Below are 17,118 nucleotides of genomic sequence, written 5' to 3'. Positions count from 1 at the left end.
TCCTTAAACAAAGCACAGCATATGTCAATGGCTGCTAAGTCAGCTCTGCATGTGGACTTAAATGTATTGCAAGAATTTTTCCTGTTAGGCGTTCCCAACTCACAGGTTAATAACAATGCTCGTCCTCTTGATTTTGCTTCTGAGAGTGGTGTGAGGACTTTGCTCTTCTGTCATTTCTGAGTGAATATCTTTTGGGGCATCTTCCATTTGGAGGATGATATGGCACAGTGATGAGGATTCCCAAATCCCCCGGTGATAAGTTATGTGGAATCCCAGCCCAGAGCCCTGTCCCGTCGGGGAGATAAATCATGTTTCTGGATTCAGCCTCCCCAAGACACTGAGGAGGAGGTGGAATCCGTTGCTGGTGCAGGGGTTTAGAGAGCTCTTGCTCTGGGTGACGTTTGCTTGTCACCACCGAAGAAGATGTGTGCTGTAGGCTGCTTTATATAGAGCAAATCACTTTATGCCTAAATATATCTTGCAGGGCTGTTCCTTCATTTAGTGCAAAGGGCATAAGTCTATAAAAGTAATTTGTTCTCTGTACATTTGTCAAACATGAAAATCTGTGTTTCCTTTATGAAACTAAGAAAATCTCAGCTCTTACCTATATTCTGCAGTTAAGGAGGAATAAATTTGGGGTCATTCTGGTTAACATTAATTTAATAATAATAGCATATCACTGCTGAGAAATACTACATTTGAAGAGGCAGAATTATATTGAAAAGGAGATGCCAGGACAGATCTTAGCCTACAGTGAGATTAGATCAGGTGATGTAATTGGAAAAGATGGACAAGGGTTTGGCACACTGACTCGGCAGGTATCTGAAAACTGTAAATGCTTATATACTTGAAGTACATAAATTACTATCACTTTCCTCTTCCTGTGAGCTAAGAACTGCGGGTAGTCATTGGGATGCATCTAATTTAGGATACACAGCCTAATTTATAATTAAAGTTGTTGGTTTACAAATGGCGTAAAAGGAAATGTTACATGGCCCAGAGGACTGGCGATACTAATGGATTTTAATAATACTTGGAATTCTATCCTGGGGGGGTCTAAGCTATACACACAGGACTTCTATTATTTAGCAGATGCTACAACGCACTGGCAATACAAAAATAATCTAAACAAAAATCACATAATTCATGTGATTTCAAAACTGAGATGAGTACATCTAAATTAGAAAAGGACAAATGTTTATACCAAATGGCCTTGGACATCCCACTCTTCTCAAATCAGAGCTATTTATTGTTAGAAAGCAGATGAACTACCAGTAGATAGCAAGCAGTTTGAAGTTATGATGTACAATAACATCTTGTAGAAGGCTATTTATAAAGTAGAAGACATTCTGGACATGATTCATTGACTAAATGTAGGTGTTTGCCATTATTTTAGGGGCTGTGGGCTATCTTGTGTGGCCTCTGTCAAACCTTCAAAAATGTGTAGGTCTCCCCTAAGTCCCATATCCTGGCAGATGTAACTATCTGTTAGTTCTTTTGTAGATGTCTTGGATGCCTTATGAAGACTCAAGTAGCATTAGATTTCTGCATTTAGTCAGCTGAATCGAGCCCTTTATATATATGAGGAATTATGAGAGATGATTTTGCATTTAATGGGAAAAGTTTTTAGATTTCATTACAATTTTATTCTTTCCAAGAAGTGAAGTTCTGTTCCCTATGTCAATTCAAAGACATATATGCTTATTTTAATGCAAAAGCAAATTAAAAAACTCTGTTCTTATTGCTGTTTGATCTCTAGAGTTAGCATGAAACAAACTGGATCTGCCTTATTTTTAGGAATCGCCAAACTAGTGATAGCAGTTTTCATTTAATAAATGCTGTGCAAATCTAAGAAGTGAGGTTTCCAAGATGTGACGGGGGACACAAAATCATGATAGTCTTGCTTCAGACAGTTTGGCTTTGCCTGCAGGACTGGCTGCTACTGAAAGCGCTATATGTGGGAAAAAAACAACATTGCCTGTTCTTAATAGCTCAGCTGAGCTTCCTGTGTCAGTAGTTTGGAGCACAATCTTTTACACATATGCTGAGCACAGGTGATCAGGTCCTTACCAAGAGACGGTAACTACAATGACGTTTCTAAACACCATTTGTCAGAGGAGACCCTCACTTCGACAAGGAAAGAAAACGCCTCATTAAAATTGGATAAAACTACTATTATAGGTGAACAAGTGTGAGGAATTATTTTTAACAATAATTCTCATTTTTATTTTATGAAATCTTGAAAGATATGCAGGCCCTGTATGGCACTGTAAGAGAAGTGTAGTACAAATTTTACAGTTGTGTCAAAACCATATGTAAAGGCATTAAATGATGCTATTGCATTTATATAAAAACCACTAAAATAGTAATATAAAAATACTATCTGGATTCCCAGGATGATATAAATTCACTATCATAATGAAGTAAGATCAAAGTCCTTTATACAGTAATTAGATCCTGTACTAGGCTCACTTACAAGCCAAATGATTCATCTAATGTACCTTCAACATTGGCCTGTACACATTAAAACCTTTTTTATTGGGAGAATAAATGTTGCTTTCCTTACCATCTTAAATTATGCTTTGGAATTCTGAACTGCCACCTGGCTTTCTGTCCAAAAGACTGTTTAATGAAAAGATCTTATTCACGCCAAAAATCTGCTAATCCAAAAAACATTTAAGAGGTATTTGCTATAACTGAAGGTGTCAAATTCTGCTTCCGTCCACAGTATGAGTTCTGGAATTGCACATTGAATTATCCTATCCCCTTAATATTTGACATTTACAGATTCTTAATGGGTATCCCAGAAAAAAAGGTGTTTTTCTATGCCAAAGGAATCGGATGCTGGCCACTCTGCAACCATTGTCTCCGTGATTTACTTTAAGGAAGAACTGGATGGCTTGTAACTGCTTCTGCATGCTCTGCAAGTTAATGGATTTATCACATCATGCATCTTCTATTTGTTTCTGAAGGGCCTATGATTTGTGATTTTGTTTATGGGAACAGATTCCTATCTAATTTCTCCACTTAGTGATGTACAAAATACTTAGAAATACTGTATTAGTTCCTTGACGTGTTGTAGTGGGTTCGCAGTTTACAGGAACTGCTGAAAAGAAAATGAAGAAGGACCTTTTACTAGCATGTCATTACAGGATGAAGTCATCTATTTCTGCTCCAGTTCAGTGAAATACTTAATTTGTACTTTGAGCCTATGCTTAAAGACTTTGGTAATTTTGGATCTGGCTCACAAGTATAGGATCTCTTCTCTAAATGTCTTTGAGGCACTTTTTCAAAGGATAATAATAAACCTTATATAGTACTTTTGTCATAGACCCCATAGTGCTTTGTATTGGAGGCCCAGAGCAATATATTCATTCTACGGTTGCTCTGCCTCAATTTCCTTCTACAATGTGCATATTTAATTTCTCTCCAGTATGGGCTAGAATAAAAATGGCATCATAAGAAAAAGAAACAAAAAGAAACTACTAAGAAGAACAACTTAGTAGAGTTAAGACATGTGATTTGTCCTCTTGAAGAAGTGGATTAAGTGGTAGGAACACAGTAGATCACTTTCCAAAAGTAAAGTAAATTAAGACTGATGAATTTTAGAATTTCATTCAGTATATTAGTAGAAGGTTGGTAAACAGCAGACACTCAGAATAACAAATGACTTCACTTGGGCAACAACAGAGAGTGCTGGGATGAATTTTGGTTTCTTTTGTATCACTACTGTTCAATGAAGTGTCTTGGTAAAACTAAGGAAGACTTTTTCCTACTTACTGATTGCAAACTAGTGCCCATTAGAAAGCCCTGTCTATGGTTGTCAGGGTCACGCATGAGACGCTATGGGACTGCAGTGGCCTCTGCATTTGCAAGTGCTGGGCACACATACAGATCTCAAATACTATTTTTTTTTCTGGGCAGCTGAATGAAAACTTTGATTAGAGGTCCATAGTGAAAAAGAAAGAATGGAAATCCCAGTTTTTCAGAAAGGAATAGCAAATCATCGATTTTGATGAACGGAAGTTGACTCACATTTTCAGTTCCATCTTCAATTTGAATTATCCCACTGCAAAATCAAAATGAAAACAAAATGAAGACGCAGAGAAAGAATTTAATGTGAGAAGAGTTTGAAAAGATTAGACTGTTTATGCAGATGTATAACGTGAAGGTTATCAAGAAGATTATTTCGATGATTTTATTTGTCTTTTCTCAAAATAAAAGAAAACCCAAAAGAAATACTGAATGCATGGGAAAAGTAATTTTTAAAGATAATAATTAGCCTCTGGCAGTCTCCAAATGTAGTAAAGTATGCACTACAGAGACAATGAGTTCTGGGAATTTTTTTAACAAGCAGGTTTTTCTATATGTAATAAAACTATCTCCTGATCTGGCAGTTCCATCCATCTCTGGGAATAAGCCAAACACCTACTGTAGCAGTTAGGGAGGAGCTTCCTCAAAAGCATATTTTTTTCATGATTTTCCATCAGATTTTACAGTTTTTCTATAGCATGTGATACCAGTCATAGCTGAGACAAGATCTCAGAGCAGCTGAATAGTGATATGATGCAGTCTGATATTTTCTCTCCTTGTGACGATGATGGTAATTTCTATTGTCTCTTGAAAGCTAAACATAACCAGTAAGTGTAGAGAAAGGGGTAGGGAGAAACTCCACAGAAGTTACTCAAAAGATTGGGATCATTTATATGGTAGTAAATGAAACGGTTATGATGAAATATATAGACAGTTAATGTTATGTAAATGTGTGCTTCTGTTCATAAATTGTTTCAATAGGAGAGGCAGGAATAAGTCAGTAAAAATACAGGTTAATTATTTTGTACAATTTCATACAAGTACATCACTGAAGCCAAGAGCTTTGTAGGAATACAGAAAAAAATAGTTTGTGTGTGTTTGTATAATAGGAATTTAAATTGAGATTTTTGATTTAAAGAAAAACCATCATGCTTCAAGCAAAAATTGACCTCTTATTGGTGAGGCTTAGGAATAAACTTCCCTGATAGGTACGTTATACTTGTTTGTTTTAGAAGGTTGACTTTGTTTCATTTTCTCAGTATCTCATCGTGTGTATTATTAGAGAGAAAATTCCCGACTAAGACAGGCCAGCAGTTTGGTTGAGCTTGGGCATATCCATTTTTCTATTCTAAGCTAATCTAATTTTCTTCTGGTACTGTGTGTAACTCAATTCAAAGCTAAAATGTTTTTAAAAGTAGCGGCACGTCCTTGAGCCAGGTCATTGACCTGAATTTCATAGTATAATTCATGTTGCTTGGAGTCAGTACGTTGTGTCCAGATTGAACAGCCAGTCCTCCAGGGCGGACCAGATGACCAATCTAAGACAATCAGCAAAACCTTAGGCCAAATACTAAGATACAACTCCCGTTGACGATAATGAGACAAGGCTTACATATGTAGTAGTAAAGTACATGAGTGATCAGTTCTGCATATCCTAGTTTCAGTTAGTGGTGCCAGGGCAACTGACTCTTGTAATTTTATACTTTAAAGACAGCCCACCTATGCTATCGTTTTGGGCTGCTTCGTGGGATGTTACATAGTTCTGTAAGAGTATTTGGTCATTTGCGCGAATAGCCCAGGGGTTTCTGATACCGCCCTGTTCCCATACTTGCAGGGCCTCCGCAGTCTTACAGCCTTAGGTGCCCCTGCTAGACTGCTCGCTTTTACACACAGACTCCTAAAGCTATTCACAGTTCACTCTACAGAACAATGAGATTTGAAAGTATGCATATGTGTTTTTGTATACATATGAATATGATAATTTCTTAGCTCCTTGCTATTAATATCCAATTATGACAATTTTATTGGTATGGGTTAGAATTTAATTCTTTTTGGGTTATAGCGAGTATTTTTATGGACGATGCTGCAATATTATGTTATGCAGACGCAGCGGTAATGAGTCAGGAATTGGCACACTGTCCTCTGAGTCAGGATATTAGGGGGCATTGTGTACCAGAGGTACTTTCTTTTGGCTTAGCCGCAGATCTGACCATCTGTGGTCATAAAAGATCCTGGGAATATTTTTGTAATAACCTAGTTTAGTGACCAAATTTGATTATGAGTAATGGCATTTGAATGAACTTTCCCAAATTATTACTATTACTTCTTTCATAAAACATGCTTGGTCATGTTGTCATGTTGTCCTCTTTATGTATGTAATTTTATGCATTTTAATCTGCTATTAATCATATCAAAGGTCCAAACAAAACTATTGTTGCAGGTAGTTTTCAAACCTGTGGAATGCTCAGATACCTTGTGAACATTGATTGTTATAACCATGCCTGTGTGCATAGGCAGTTCAAACACTGTCTTGAGATGATCAAAGGTTATTATCTGCCAACAACAGATGAATGACTTCTTCTGTCCCCTGTTATACCTCTTGGGCATGAAAGTCACTAATCACTGTTCTTCCAGATTTCAAAGCCTAAAAGCAATATAAACAAACAGAAGTTTGGTGATCCACTGGGATCTTATCAATGTTGTAAAGCATGCTGAATACATATTAAAATAAAGAGCCTGTAGTGCCCTTAGGAAATAAGTAACTGCCCTTCATTTCTGTTAGAATTCAAGATAAATGTCAAGGTGTTTGACTGTTACACTGAAATTTGATATATTTCAATACACTGGAGGAACTATCTTGTTAATTCCTATATTAATTTCATTTGAAAACTCTTGCTGGATATTTGTAATTCACATACAGCTGATTCATACTTCTTTTTCTTCTATTACAGCTTAGAACAATACAAACATATCTGATAAATTTTGTAACTCTACTATGTGATAGAGGGATTAGATACAGATGAGATTTAACAGAGCATGTCTTCCCTAAAATAAGATAGAGGAAAATGTTTAATAATGATCTCAAAAATTTTTTTCTAGGTTATCGTTAAAATTGTAAATAACAAAGTGGAGTAGGATTTGATACACATTTGTATCCAGGGACTTCCATCACTGATATTTTTTCATCCCTTCAGCAACACCAGCCTTATCACCTCTGTAAATCAAAACATTTTGCATTTCTATGATGGAGACTTGAAGTGATATTGTGAGATATCACAGACCTGTCCCATCAATTGCTCTAAGAGGCAGGGGTATTTTTTAAAGATGGGTGAGTGTAGAAGCCTAAAGTAGAAAGGCTTTGCTTTCCTTTGCAGGCAACAAAGCAATTATTCCTTTGTATCTTCTTGCAGTGCCAATAGCTATAATGAGAAAAGTATTTTGCCTGAAAAAATCCCCAAACCCACAGCTCCCCTCCCCCGGCTGCTAAAGTGTCATCTGGCTGCAGGGCTTTCCATTGCTTATTGAAAGCCAAAGGTCTGACGTTGAGTCCCAGTAGCTTATTCTTCAAGCTGGTAAGAGCTGGATCCCTTGCAGATGCAGCGAACAGAGGGGCTATAAAAGCGGAAGCCTCGTTTGAGGCTAGGTCAACAATGGAAGGGATGCACCCGTGGCTGGGTGCATTCACACAGCAAACTGCATGTGACATGCAAAAGTCAGGGAAATTATAGTATATTCTGGCTTCCAGCAGGGAAGAGGAGACAGGCAAGTGTAAACCCCACAGGTAGCTGGCTGGGACGGTGAGCTGAAAGCATGAGGACTTAAAATGACGGGCAAAAATGGCTTCTAGGGTTATTCCCAACCACCAGAGAAAACAGAAGTCCCATGGGTAGGTATCCAGTGAAAAAGCCACTCTCACTGACTTGGAAAAATACTGGGCAAATAGAGAACAAAGGGAAAATGCAATGCAGTAGCAATACCATATGTTGTTGATATCACTGTCTCATTGTCCTGTAGGTTTGAAGCTCGAGGAAATGCAAGAAAAGTTTGGGGAGGAATTCTTCAATATCTGCTTTGATGAGAATGAAAGAGTTCTTCGAGCTGTAGGTGGGACCCTTCAAGACTTCTTCAATGGCTTTGATGCTTTGTTGGAACACATTAGAACTTCATTTGGAAGACAGGCCACCCTGGAATCCCCTTCTTTCCTATGCAGAGAGCTCCCTGAAGGCAATCTCATGCTTCATTACTTTCACCCACATCAGATTGTGGGATTTGCAATGATGGGAATGATAAAGGCAGCAGCAAAGAAGATTTACCACTTGGAAGTGGAGGTAGAACAGGTCACTAATGATAAGTTGTGTTCAGAGGGGACGAACCCAGGTAACTGCAGCTGTCTGACTTTCCTTATCAAAGAACATGAAAATGCAAATATCACAAAAACACTTCCACCGGGAACTTCCCAGTCCCCCTTAGACCTGAGGATTAGCATCAGCACCTTCTGCAGAGCTTTCCCCTTTCACCTGATGTTTGATCCAAACATGCTGGTTCTCCAGCTTGGAGAAGGTCTTAGGAAGCAGCTCAGATGTGACACTCATAAAACTCTGAAATTCCAAGACTGCTTCGACATAGTTTCTCCTAAAATCAGTGCCACATTTGAACGAGTTCTCCTGAGATTATCTACTCCATTTGTCATTCGGACCAAACTTGAGGATTCTGGCTCTGAAAATAAAGATAAGGTAAGAAAATTAATTTGGAAGGGGATGTGTGTATATGTGTGCGATGGGAGAGGATTATTTATTCAGAGAGAAGCAGCTCAAGTCCTGTGTACTCTGGAAAGCTCACTTATGCCTTGCAAAGAGGGGTTAAGTGGTATTCCCCAGCCAAGTGAATATTTTCCTACAATATTTATAAGCTTTGCCTGTGATGATGTAGCAAATGGTGACAATGCCATTCAGAAAATTCTGTACTGTGGATTTGAATAGTGCAGTTTAAATCAAAAGGGTGAGGAATTTTACAAAATGCCCATATCTAATCCTTAATTTCACTCCCGCTATATTATGATAACAATAATAGTTATTAAGCCATTTACTAGGGAATAGCTTTCAGTATGTTTTCTGAAAGACTCTCACTGCAGGGTTCACACTGCCACTTTATTATATCCTACTCCCCTATTCTGAAATGCTGTTTTCCTCTGTGTTTCTTCTTATCTCTCACCCTGCACTCAAAGGAACCAGAGCGGTAAGTGGTACCAAGTATCACTTATGCCAGTTTTAATGCTTTCCAGTCATTTAAATAGGCACTTGTCCTCCTACACTCCCTCTTCCCTCAGTGTTTTAGAAGAGAGCTACCTTAACTAGTGAGCCCTATGTTGAGTTCAGTGCATCCCGGGTGAGTTAGGTGAGAACATGTCTTCTAGAGTGGACCTGTCCAAAGATTGGATGGAGTTTGTGTCACTGAATATCCTTGAATTATGGGAAAGTTTTCTGGTGTGAAGTTAGGTTCCAGCTTTATGCACCGAAGTACTTTTATACCTAATGCTTACATTGAAAGCCTATGTGTGGGGGCCTCGGAAATACTGCTGCCTTAAGTGAAGGAATTATTGATTTTCAGGGTTTTTAAGAGGTAGCACCCAAGAACAGTCAATCTCAGTCACACTGGATACTGCCTATAGGTGCCATATTTACAGGTTAGGTGGTCTGGATATAGCTTGAGAAACTCCACCTCTGTTTTGTTACTTACAGTGGGCCAGAGTTTCAGAAAGACCCCTGTGGTAGCTACATATCGAGTTCTGGGTTCTTTTCAAAATATAGCCACATTATTTTGGCTGTACATACATAGGAGCAGCAATGTTTCCGGCTCCTCTTTGGCTCTGCTGTTTGACACCAGTAAACATGTTTCTGCTGCATTTTCCCCGGGAAACAACACGTTCCCCCAAAAGAAGCAAACTAGTGCTTCTCATTTTGTATGAACTGATGTAATTCAACCTATTTAAAACCAAAATGGAGGGTTTTTTTCAGCATCTGTCCTCAAAGTCACCCTGGCCTTTAATTATGAAAAGGAAATGTTGTGTGAAAAGTTTGGAGGTGTGGGCTCTGAGCTACCTTTTTGGCACAATAGTTTCTCCTTTGAAAGAGGCTTGTGCCATGCTCCTTCCTCTCTCAGAGCCTGCCCATCTCTCTCAGGCACCTTCCCCTGCCCTTGGACAGAGTCACAGCCCTTTGACCATCTTCTGCCTTCATGAATCTGCTGTAAATCACTCTGAAGAGGAAGAAGGTTTTGGTAGGGTGGGGTGGGGCTTTTAAAACTTTTTTTCCTATCTAATTACAAATTAAACAAACAAAACGTTCTCTTACCTGGGCAGGTTTCATACGCGTGTGGCTTGCTCATAGGAGAGGTGTCAGGGAGTGGAGCTTGCTGGAGGCAGGTTTTAGCAGCCACTTTGAGAAGCAACTCTGATTTCAAAAGCTTGTCCTGTACCATCAAGCTGTGCAGCTCTGAGTGCATCTTTGTGTCATGGCTGTGGTTTGTAATGTGTGTCATTACAGGTGGGTAATGAATCGAATCAGCGGTGGGCCCAGGTACCACTTGGGAGAGTGACCCTCTCTGTCTTAAAGTCATGTGTAGAGTCAGACACTGAACAAGTGTCAGCACTAGCACCACAGTAGCAATTTGGATTTTCTTGAGAAGCAGGTAAAAGGAAATGGCAGTAAAGGAAATCCTTTGTCTGCTAGCAGTTAGGAGAAAAACTGTGTCATAAGTTTGCAACTGAACATACTTGCAAGTCTGTGGAGAATCAGAACCAAAGTGTAAAATCTAATCCAGAATAAGGCAGGATGTGGTGGTTTACTTCCATCCTTTCTTCCCTCCCTCCTTCTGTCCTTCCATTTTATTTTCTGCAGTGATCAAGTTATCCACAGTGATGCTTTGGGTTTTTTCTGGATTATTCTGCACATTCAAAATTTTCTATACGAACAACTATGACTGTCTTTAGATCAAGTTTCCTAGTATGCATACAGCTCTTCAGATGTATAAAAGCTGAAGGTGGTTGGCCTCTGAAGTTTCCAGTTTTCCCATGCAGCTAAATTCTTGTTATTGTTTGTTGTTTATAGTATGGTACTACCCAGATGCTGAAGGGAGTATTGGGGCCCTGTTTCTCTACTTCTTGTACAAACATTCTGTTGGTTTTCACATTTCACACTAATTTTTGTTCAGGGTTTTTTCTGTGTTTAACTGGAGAACTTCACTTGCATGCAATCAGATTTTCCAAATTTTGGGTATTATCCATAAATAACAAGATAGCAAATACTGCTGTTTCACCTCTCTAAGGAAACTCATTCTACACTTTTCTCTCTGGGAGCAATTATTTATTGCAACAATCAAAAATACATTTATTGTGGCAATTAACCATTTGGGATTGGTTGCTTATAGCTTCACACATGGTTAATACAACTGTACACCACAAGAGTTTAATGAAAGATAGTGGAGTCACATATGGAATAAGATACAATTTAAATCGAGAGGACTGGGTCTGAACTTGTCTGCTGGAGCGTTCTGAAGCCCCTGTCAAGCCCATCTACTGAGGTTTCCTTTCCATGAAGGTGCTGGCATGTGAGAGAGCTGATGGTTGTGCACTGCCACGCAGGGCGACCCCACAGTCCTCAGTGGTGGGTCCTTCTGGCCAAGCAACCATCTGGGAAGCACCACTGCTCCCTCCCTGGCAGCACCTCCAGGAGTTTGCACAAAACAGATGGGGTGTTTGCACCCAGGTCTCTCACTGACTCCCTCAGCTGTGCAGAGAGTGTGTTGAGAGGACTGTTTCAATGTTTTACTTGTGAGCACTGCTTAGACGTGTGTGGTATCAACATTGCTGTCTCCCATCTGAGCTTCTGCAGGACTTCCACTTTCTTACTTTTCCAGTAGAAGTCAATTCCTCATCTCTGTGAGTCACCATGGGTTTTAAGGCAGATCATCTTTTACCATGTATCTTTGTAGATCCTATTTGTTTTCACAGAGTTCCCCAATGGATATTACCTGATTCTGCTGCCTCAATGATTTTGCCTTTCTCAAGCAGCCTGGTAACTTCCCCCTCATCTTAATGGTGAGACCTTGCACAAATCTTTCTTTTAGTTGCCACTAAGGCCACATTTCAAATTTTCATTGAAAGTGCATCATAGGAATTTTCCACTTTGTCTTTTTTTTGCGGAGAACAAGACAAAATGCAGCTGATAATGCAGCAGTAGGGTGCACATGTAGCATGAGTGCAGGTGGACAGCCCTCCCACCATTTCTTGACTACACAAGGGCTGGAAGCTTCTGATAGGTACTTCCTGAGTACAGCCGTTTTCCGACCATACTAATGAACAAAGCCGTCTGTGACATCATGTAAATACTTGCCTCCTTGACAGTGTAGTGAGGCAGCTGGAGCTGCTTCACGTATTGGCTGTTTGGGAAGACAAGGACTGACTTTTGATTTTCCTCTCCTGGCTAACGTGCTCCTCACATGCCACTCCTGTGCCACCAGTGCTGGGCATATCCAGCGGAGATGGGGCTGCCCTCGCGGGAACCCACTCCATCGCCGGGGCCTTGATCCAGATCCAGTCCTCTTGGTGCACATATGGACAGGACGAGCCCTGCCAGCACCGGTTTGTGGGTGCCTTTCTGAAACTGTGACTTGGCATGCAGTTGGCAAGAAAGTTGAAAGAAAACTGTGAAAGGAATTATATTATTCCCTGCCAGATACTGTGCAGCTGTATTTTCCTTGTACTACTGCTTTCCTGCTCAGACTAACAGCCCTTTTCTACCTTTGAAAGAAATCGGTTTTTATAAGGATACTCACTGGACTTTGACTTACTGTTAGACCTGCGAACACTTTAATTCAGAGAATCTGTCTAAGAATAAACCTGGCACCTAAAACTGCATTACTGAAGGCAGCCAGAATTTTTCTGGTGGGATGTATTCTCTTTGAATATGACATTTTATTAAAATAACAGCTTCCCAGCAATTTGGCAAAATTTACTTTTGTTGTGTTAAATTGTTTTGTTCAATAGTTTTAGATTTAAAATACTTTTTATTAGGAAAAAGTTTTACATTTATATTATAAAACAACAACATTTAAAAAATATGAAACATTGGGTTTGACAAAAAGAATCCTCTGAAAATTTTATGTTGCAAGAAGTTCCAAACACTGCCCACAATTCAGATTTTCAAGAAATGCCAACTCTGTAGTGATAAAACATCCAGCAAAATGGTAGTGTCAGCTTTTTATAGCTCTTCTGATTGTGCAGGCTGTCTGAGCCAGCGCCTCAGCTGTTGTCAGTGGGGAGCAGAGGTTTGTGGTAGATGAGCTAGACTGCACCAGCAGGAATTTGTCCCAGTGTACTGATTTAGATAAATGCATAAATAAATAGAAATAAACTAGTTCGGAGCCCAGATTAAAAAAGTGTATCTAGAAAGTTAGTTTCTGAAGTGTGTAGATAGGCATGTAGTAAATGGCTAGAGTTTTAAAAATGCCGAGTAATAAACAACTGTTCATTTTAAAATGTAGGCTGATTCAGTGGAAGTTGTTGGAAATTTCCCCTGTTAATTTCCATTGTTTTGTTTAACTGTGGAGTTATTCATCTAGTCCTTCTTCCATTGTATGAGGAACTGCCATCTCTAGCTCAAATATTTCCTTTCAGTCACTCAGCTGTGTATTTGCCATGTATGATCAGATCAAAGGTCCATCCAGTCCAGCATGCTGACTCTTACAGTGACCAACAGACAATGCTTAATGAAAAATATATAAGAAAAAGTTTAAGCCTGCAGTGCTATTTTCTGTAATACACCCTCCCAGCTTTTAGCTCTCCCAGGATGAAAGTGCATCCTCTTGCAGTGGCATCCAGAAAGTGGCACCCGATTGCCCCCGCAGGACCACTCTGCCATAATTTTCTCTAGCACCTTTTGAACCAGGGGAAGTTCATTCTGTTGACTTCTGTGGCATCCTGTGGACATAAGATCCACTGTTTACTAGAAACTGAAGATGAGACCTCACTAGTTGGTGGCCACTTTAGGCCACTTTCAGCCAGGTCAGTGGGGACATTGTGTGCAGAGTGGAGTAGCTGGCGAGGAAGCCTGCTTACCCACTGCTTCAGCAGAGCACTTTCCCATTGTGTTTGTTGACCATTGGAAACTGTATAAAAATAATGCTTTTTCAAATCCAGGAAGTACATTATCCCCTTTTTAATATTGAGAGTCTATTCTTTATCTCCTACTTCTTATTTTTATTCTGGACCAACTGAATGAAACGAGCAGTCCTGACACTGGCAGACTAATTTAAAACCCACCACACACAATCTTGAAGTGTTTTGCTTTTGTTCTGTAACTGTGTTTTTCCTCCTCACCTAATAAAATTCAAATGAAGTGGCCTGAAAGTCATTCTAGCATGGGGGACATCTGTCACTTATGATCTGGAAATTCTAAATTTTCCCAGAGCTGATTTATTCACAGTCAGTCAGCCTTTGACACTAAGCTCCCCTTGCTTTGCAGCCTCCTGGAGCTCTCAGAATCAAATTGTGTCTTCTGTTTCTGCTAATGCTAATATCCCACCCGTTTGCTTGTCAAAATGTGTTTGGACTTTGATGATTTTCAAGATGAATTGGATTGGCTGGCTTGACTGCTTCTAGACACTGTGATGGGTTATAAGAAACAATAGATGACATGACTTTCTTATCTCACTAGCGGTTGTGCATCAGAGAACTTTAATAACACTGTGAAAGTGGCACAGAATTTTTAATACTTTTTTAAGACAGGCCAATGGAGATGTCACTTTTAAAATGTTTTCAGTGATAGGACTGAAGAAGTGTAACAATCTAAAAATAAAATACTCCCTTCTCTTTTCCACTAGCTGAAAACCAAAGAAGGTGTTTGGAAATTATTTTCTTGAGTCAAGTGGCTATTAGAATAATTTGGCTCCACAGTGAGCTCTCCCCTCTTATGATTTGTATAATTCTTTATGATAAGGAAGCTGCTTGTACATGAAAATGTCCCTCTTTCTCTATTTGATTGAAAGCTTTTGAATGGGTTTCTAAATTACATTATGTCATAACCAGAACAAAAAAGCTCATTTCATTAATTTTTACATTACATGATGAGAATACTCAGGCACAACTCAGTTTGATTTTCAGGAATGCATTTTTTTCTACCTCTCTCTTCTGGTGACTAAAATTAAGTATTGGTTTTTCACACTACATTTCTATCCTTTTCCTCATTTGCTCATGTGAGTTCTTGAGTGACTGTGCTTTTCATGGCATCACAGTCCTCTAATCTGAATAGATGTGATGTCAGAAAAAGCCATTTTCCTTGGGATGGTTGAGTCAAAGTAGAAACATTCAGTCACTCTTTACCTTTCCTCCCTCCTGCCCTGGCACTTGCAACTGGGCAATGCACGTAGTCAAGCTAAGGCTTCTTTTCTGTGTCTCTTTGCAGAGGCCGAAGTCGCCTTAGGAAGAAGGGGAGAAGCCCCCGTGTCTCCCTGTGGGTTGAGTGGGTTTTGTGCATGAACTCCCACAAGTGCATGGGTGGGAAGTCAGAGGCTGTGGGAACACCTCGGTGTCCGTCTGAGCATAAACACTAAACTTACTGCTCTGAGGGGCAGCAAATGCAAGGCCTGGCACTACTTTTGTTGGCTGCTTTCAGTTGTAAGGGCACTTCTACTTGGCGAATGCCAAAACCTCCTGCTAACCCTGCTCATAGAGCATGCTCCTTGCCTGAGAGCAAGCCTGAGTTACTCCAGGTTACTTGCAGAGTGGCCCTGCATGGCCAGAGAGCCCAGAGAGTGGAAAGGAAGGTTTCCACTTTTTCCCTCCACCTTAAATTTTGTCTTGAAACCTCAAATTAGGTCCATGGGACTCCCTTCCTATTTGGTTTTGAGTGTCGCTTAAGTAGTTTTAGACCAGTTTTCGACTACTTGGCTTGGGTCCTCCAATCCTATCTCATGAATATCTAGTCTTTTGAGTTTATATTGTAGTTCACAGCATGGATTGACTCTAAATACATTCATTTACTCATGCTCACTGTGCATGCATCTTGTCCTGGATTCTGCATGCTTTATTTCCATGGAGGCAAAGCTCTGAAGTTCTGAAACTCTCCATGAAATAGGAACTTTGCTGATGTTTCACTGGGTCATGGACCCAGACAACTGACAGAAAATTACTTTGCCTGTGATTTGTACCTGGTTTTGACCCCTTTCATATTCTGCAAATGTAGCTTAATCAGACATCGTACATTTTGGAGGTCGTAAGACTTGAACCAAAAGGAATACTACTATACAGTAACACCTAGCTTATTTTGCATGTTGCCCTACTAGGAATAATTAGCAGTAGTATGAAAGAGTAAGATAATAGTGATTTGCAGAAGTCAAAACGTACAAAAATGACCTGCAAAAGCGAGGTGCTGATTGCTAATACTTAGGTGCAGTTTTTCTATTACCTTTGAGCAACAATGGCAACATTAATAGATGCAGAGTGGAAAATAGCGTGATGTGAATAAGTTTGACTAGGTTATGTTTTGCTGCCTTTTAGTCTTGCCAAGGATGTGTGATATTTACCCTGCTCTTTTCTCTGGAGTCTTCCAAGGGCAGTGATTGACAGTCTCAGCAACAGGAGATCACCTATTGCCAGGCAGGCGGTTCATGCCAACAGTTCTAATTATCGTTTTAGCACATGTTTTGCAATGATGAAAGGCAGGCCAGTGGCTGGATAACTGTAGATTTGCTACTCTGGGAATATTTCTTCATCACGTGTGGGTTTTTAGGACGTGCTAAAACAGAAGTTATCTCAATGATCAACATGTTAGCCGTAGGAGTTATATCAACCACAAAGGTATTGCTTAGAGGGAACACAGGGATGTGCCCCGGTTCTTCTGCCTGTGCTAAGCCATCATAGGGAAAAAAATAATCCAGAGTTTTGTAATGTGTTGTCCTGAGGATTCCTCAAATTTTGTAGTTTGTCTTGTTTGTCCTTTTTTTGACTATGCCTTTTATAACTGTATATATTCACATTCTCTCCAGCTAAAACTGTTTGTGATGCATTTCCTTTTAAAAAGTATGTAACATCCCCTTCGTATCATTATGATTAAAGAAAGTGAAATGAGTTAACCCGTAAAATAATATTTATATTATTTGTTCATTTCACTAACCTTTGGCTTTTATAAGTGAGGACTTCTTAGAATGAATATCTGAAAAGAGAGAATTAAATGTTCTTTTTCCACAGACCCAGGACAGGCATGTAAGATATTCCTAACACACAATTTTCCTCCTGTATTTGTTCAAAAC

General features: G+C 39.6%; 1 protein-coding gene across 2 annotated transcripts in view; it reads left to right on the top strand.

Annotated features, from left to right (window-relative positions):
- The window catches only part of GUCY1A2 (guanylate cyclase 1 soluble subunit alpha 2), a 160,398-nt gene that overhangs the window by 24,211 nt on the left and 119,069 nt on the right, over positions 1 to 17,118 (top strand). For both annotated transcript variants that reach the window (XM_059824875.1, XM_059824869.1), the window contains exon 4: positions 7,828 to 8,546. In XM_059824875.1, the coding sequence (XP_059680858.1) occupies positions 7,828 to 8,546 (719 nt within the window). The remainder of the gene's footprint in view (positions 1 to 7,827; positions 8,547 to 17,118) is intronic.

Source organism: Gavia stellata, chromosome 1, assembly GCF_030936135.1.
Source record: "Gavia stellata isolate bGavSte3 chromosome 1, bGavSte3.hap2, whole genome shotgun sequence".
Lineage (NCBI taxonomy): Eukaryota > Metazoa > Chordata > Aves > Gaviiformes > Gaviidae > Gavia > Gavia stellata.
The sequence above is the reverse complement of the archived record's forward strand: the minus strand, read 5'-3'. Positions and strand labels throughout refer to the sequence as shown.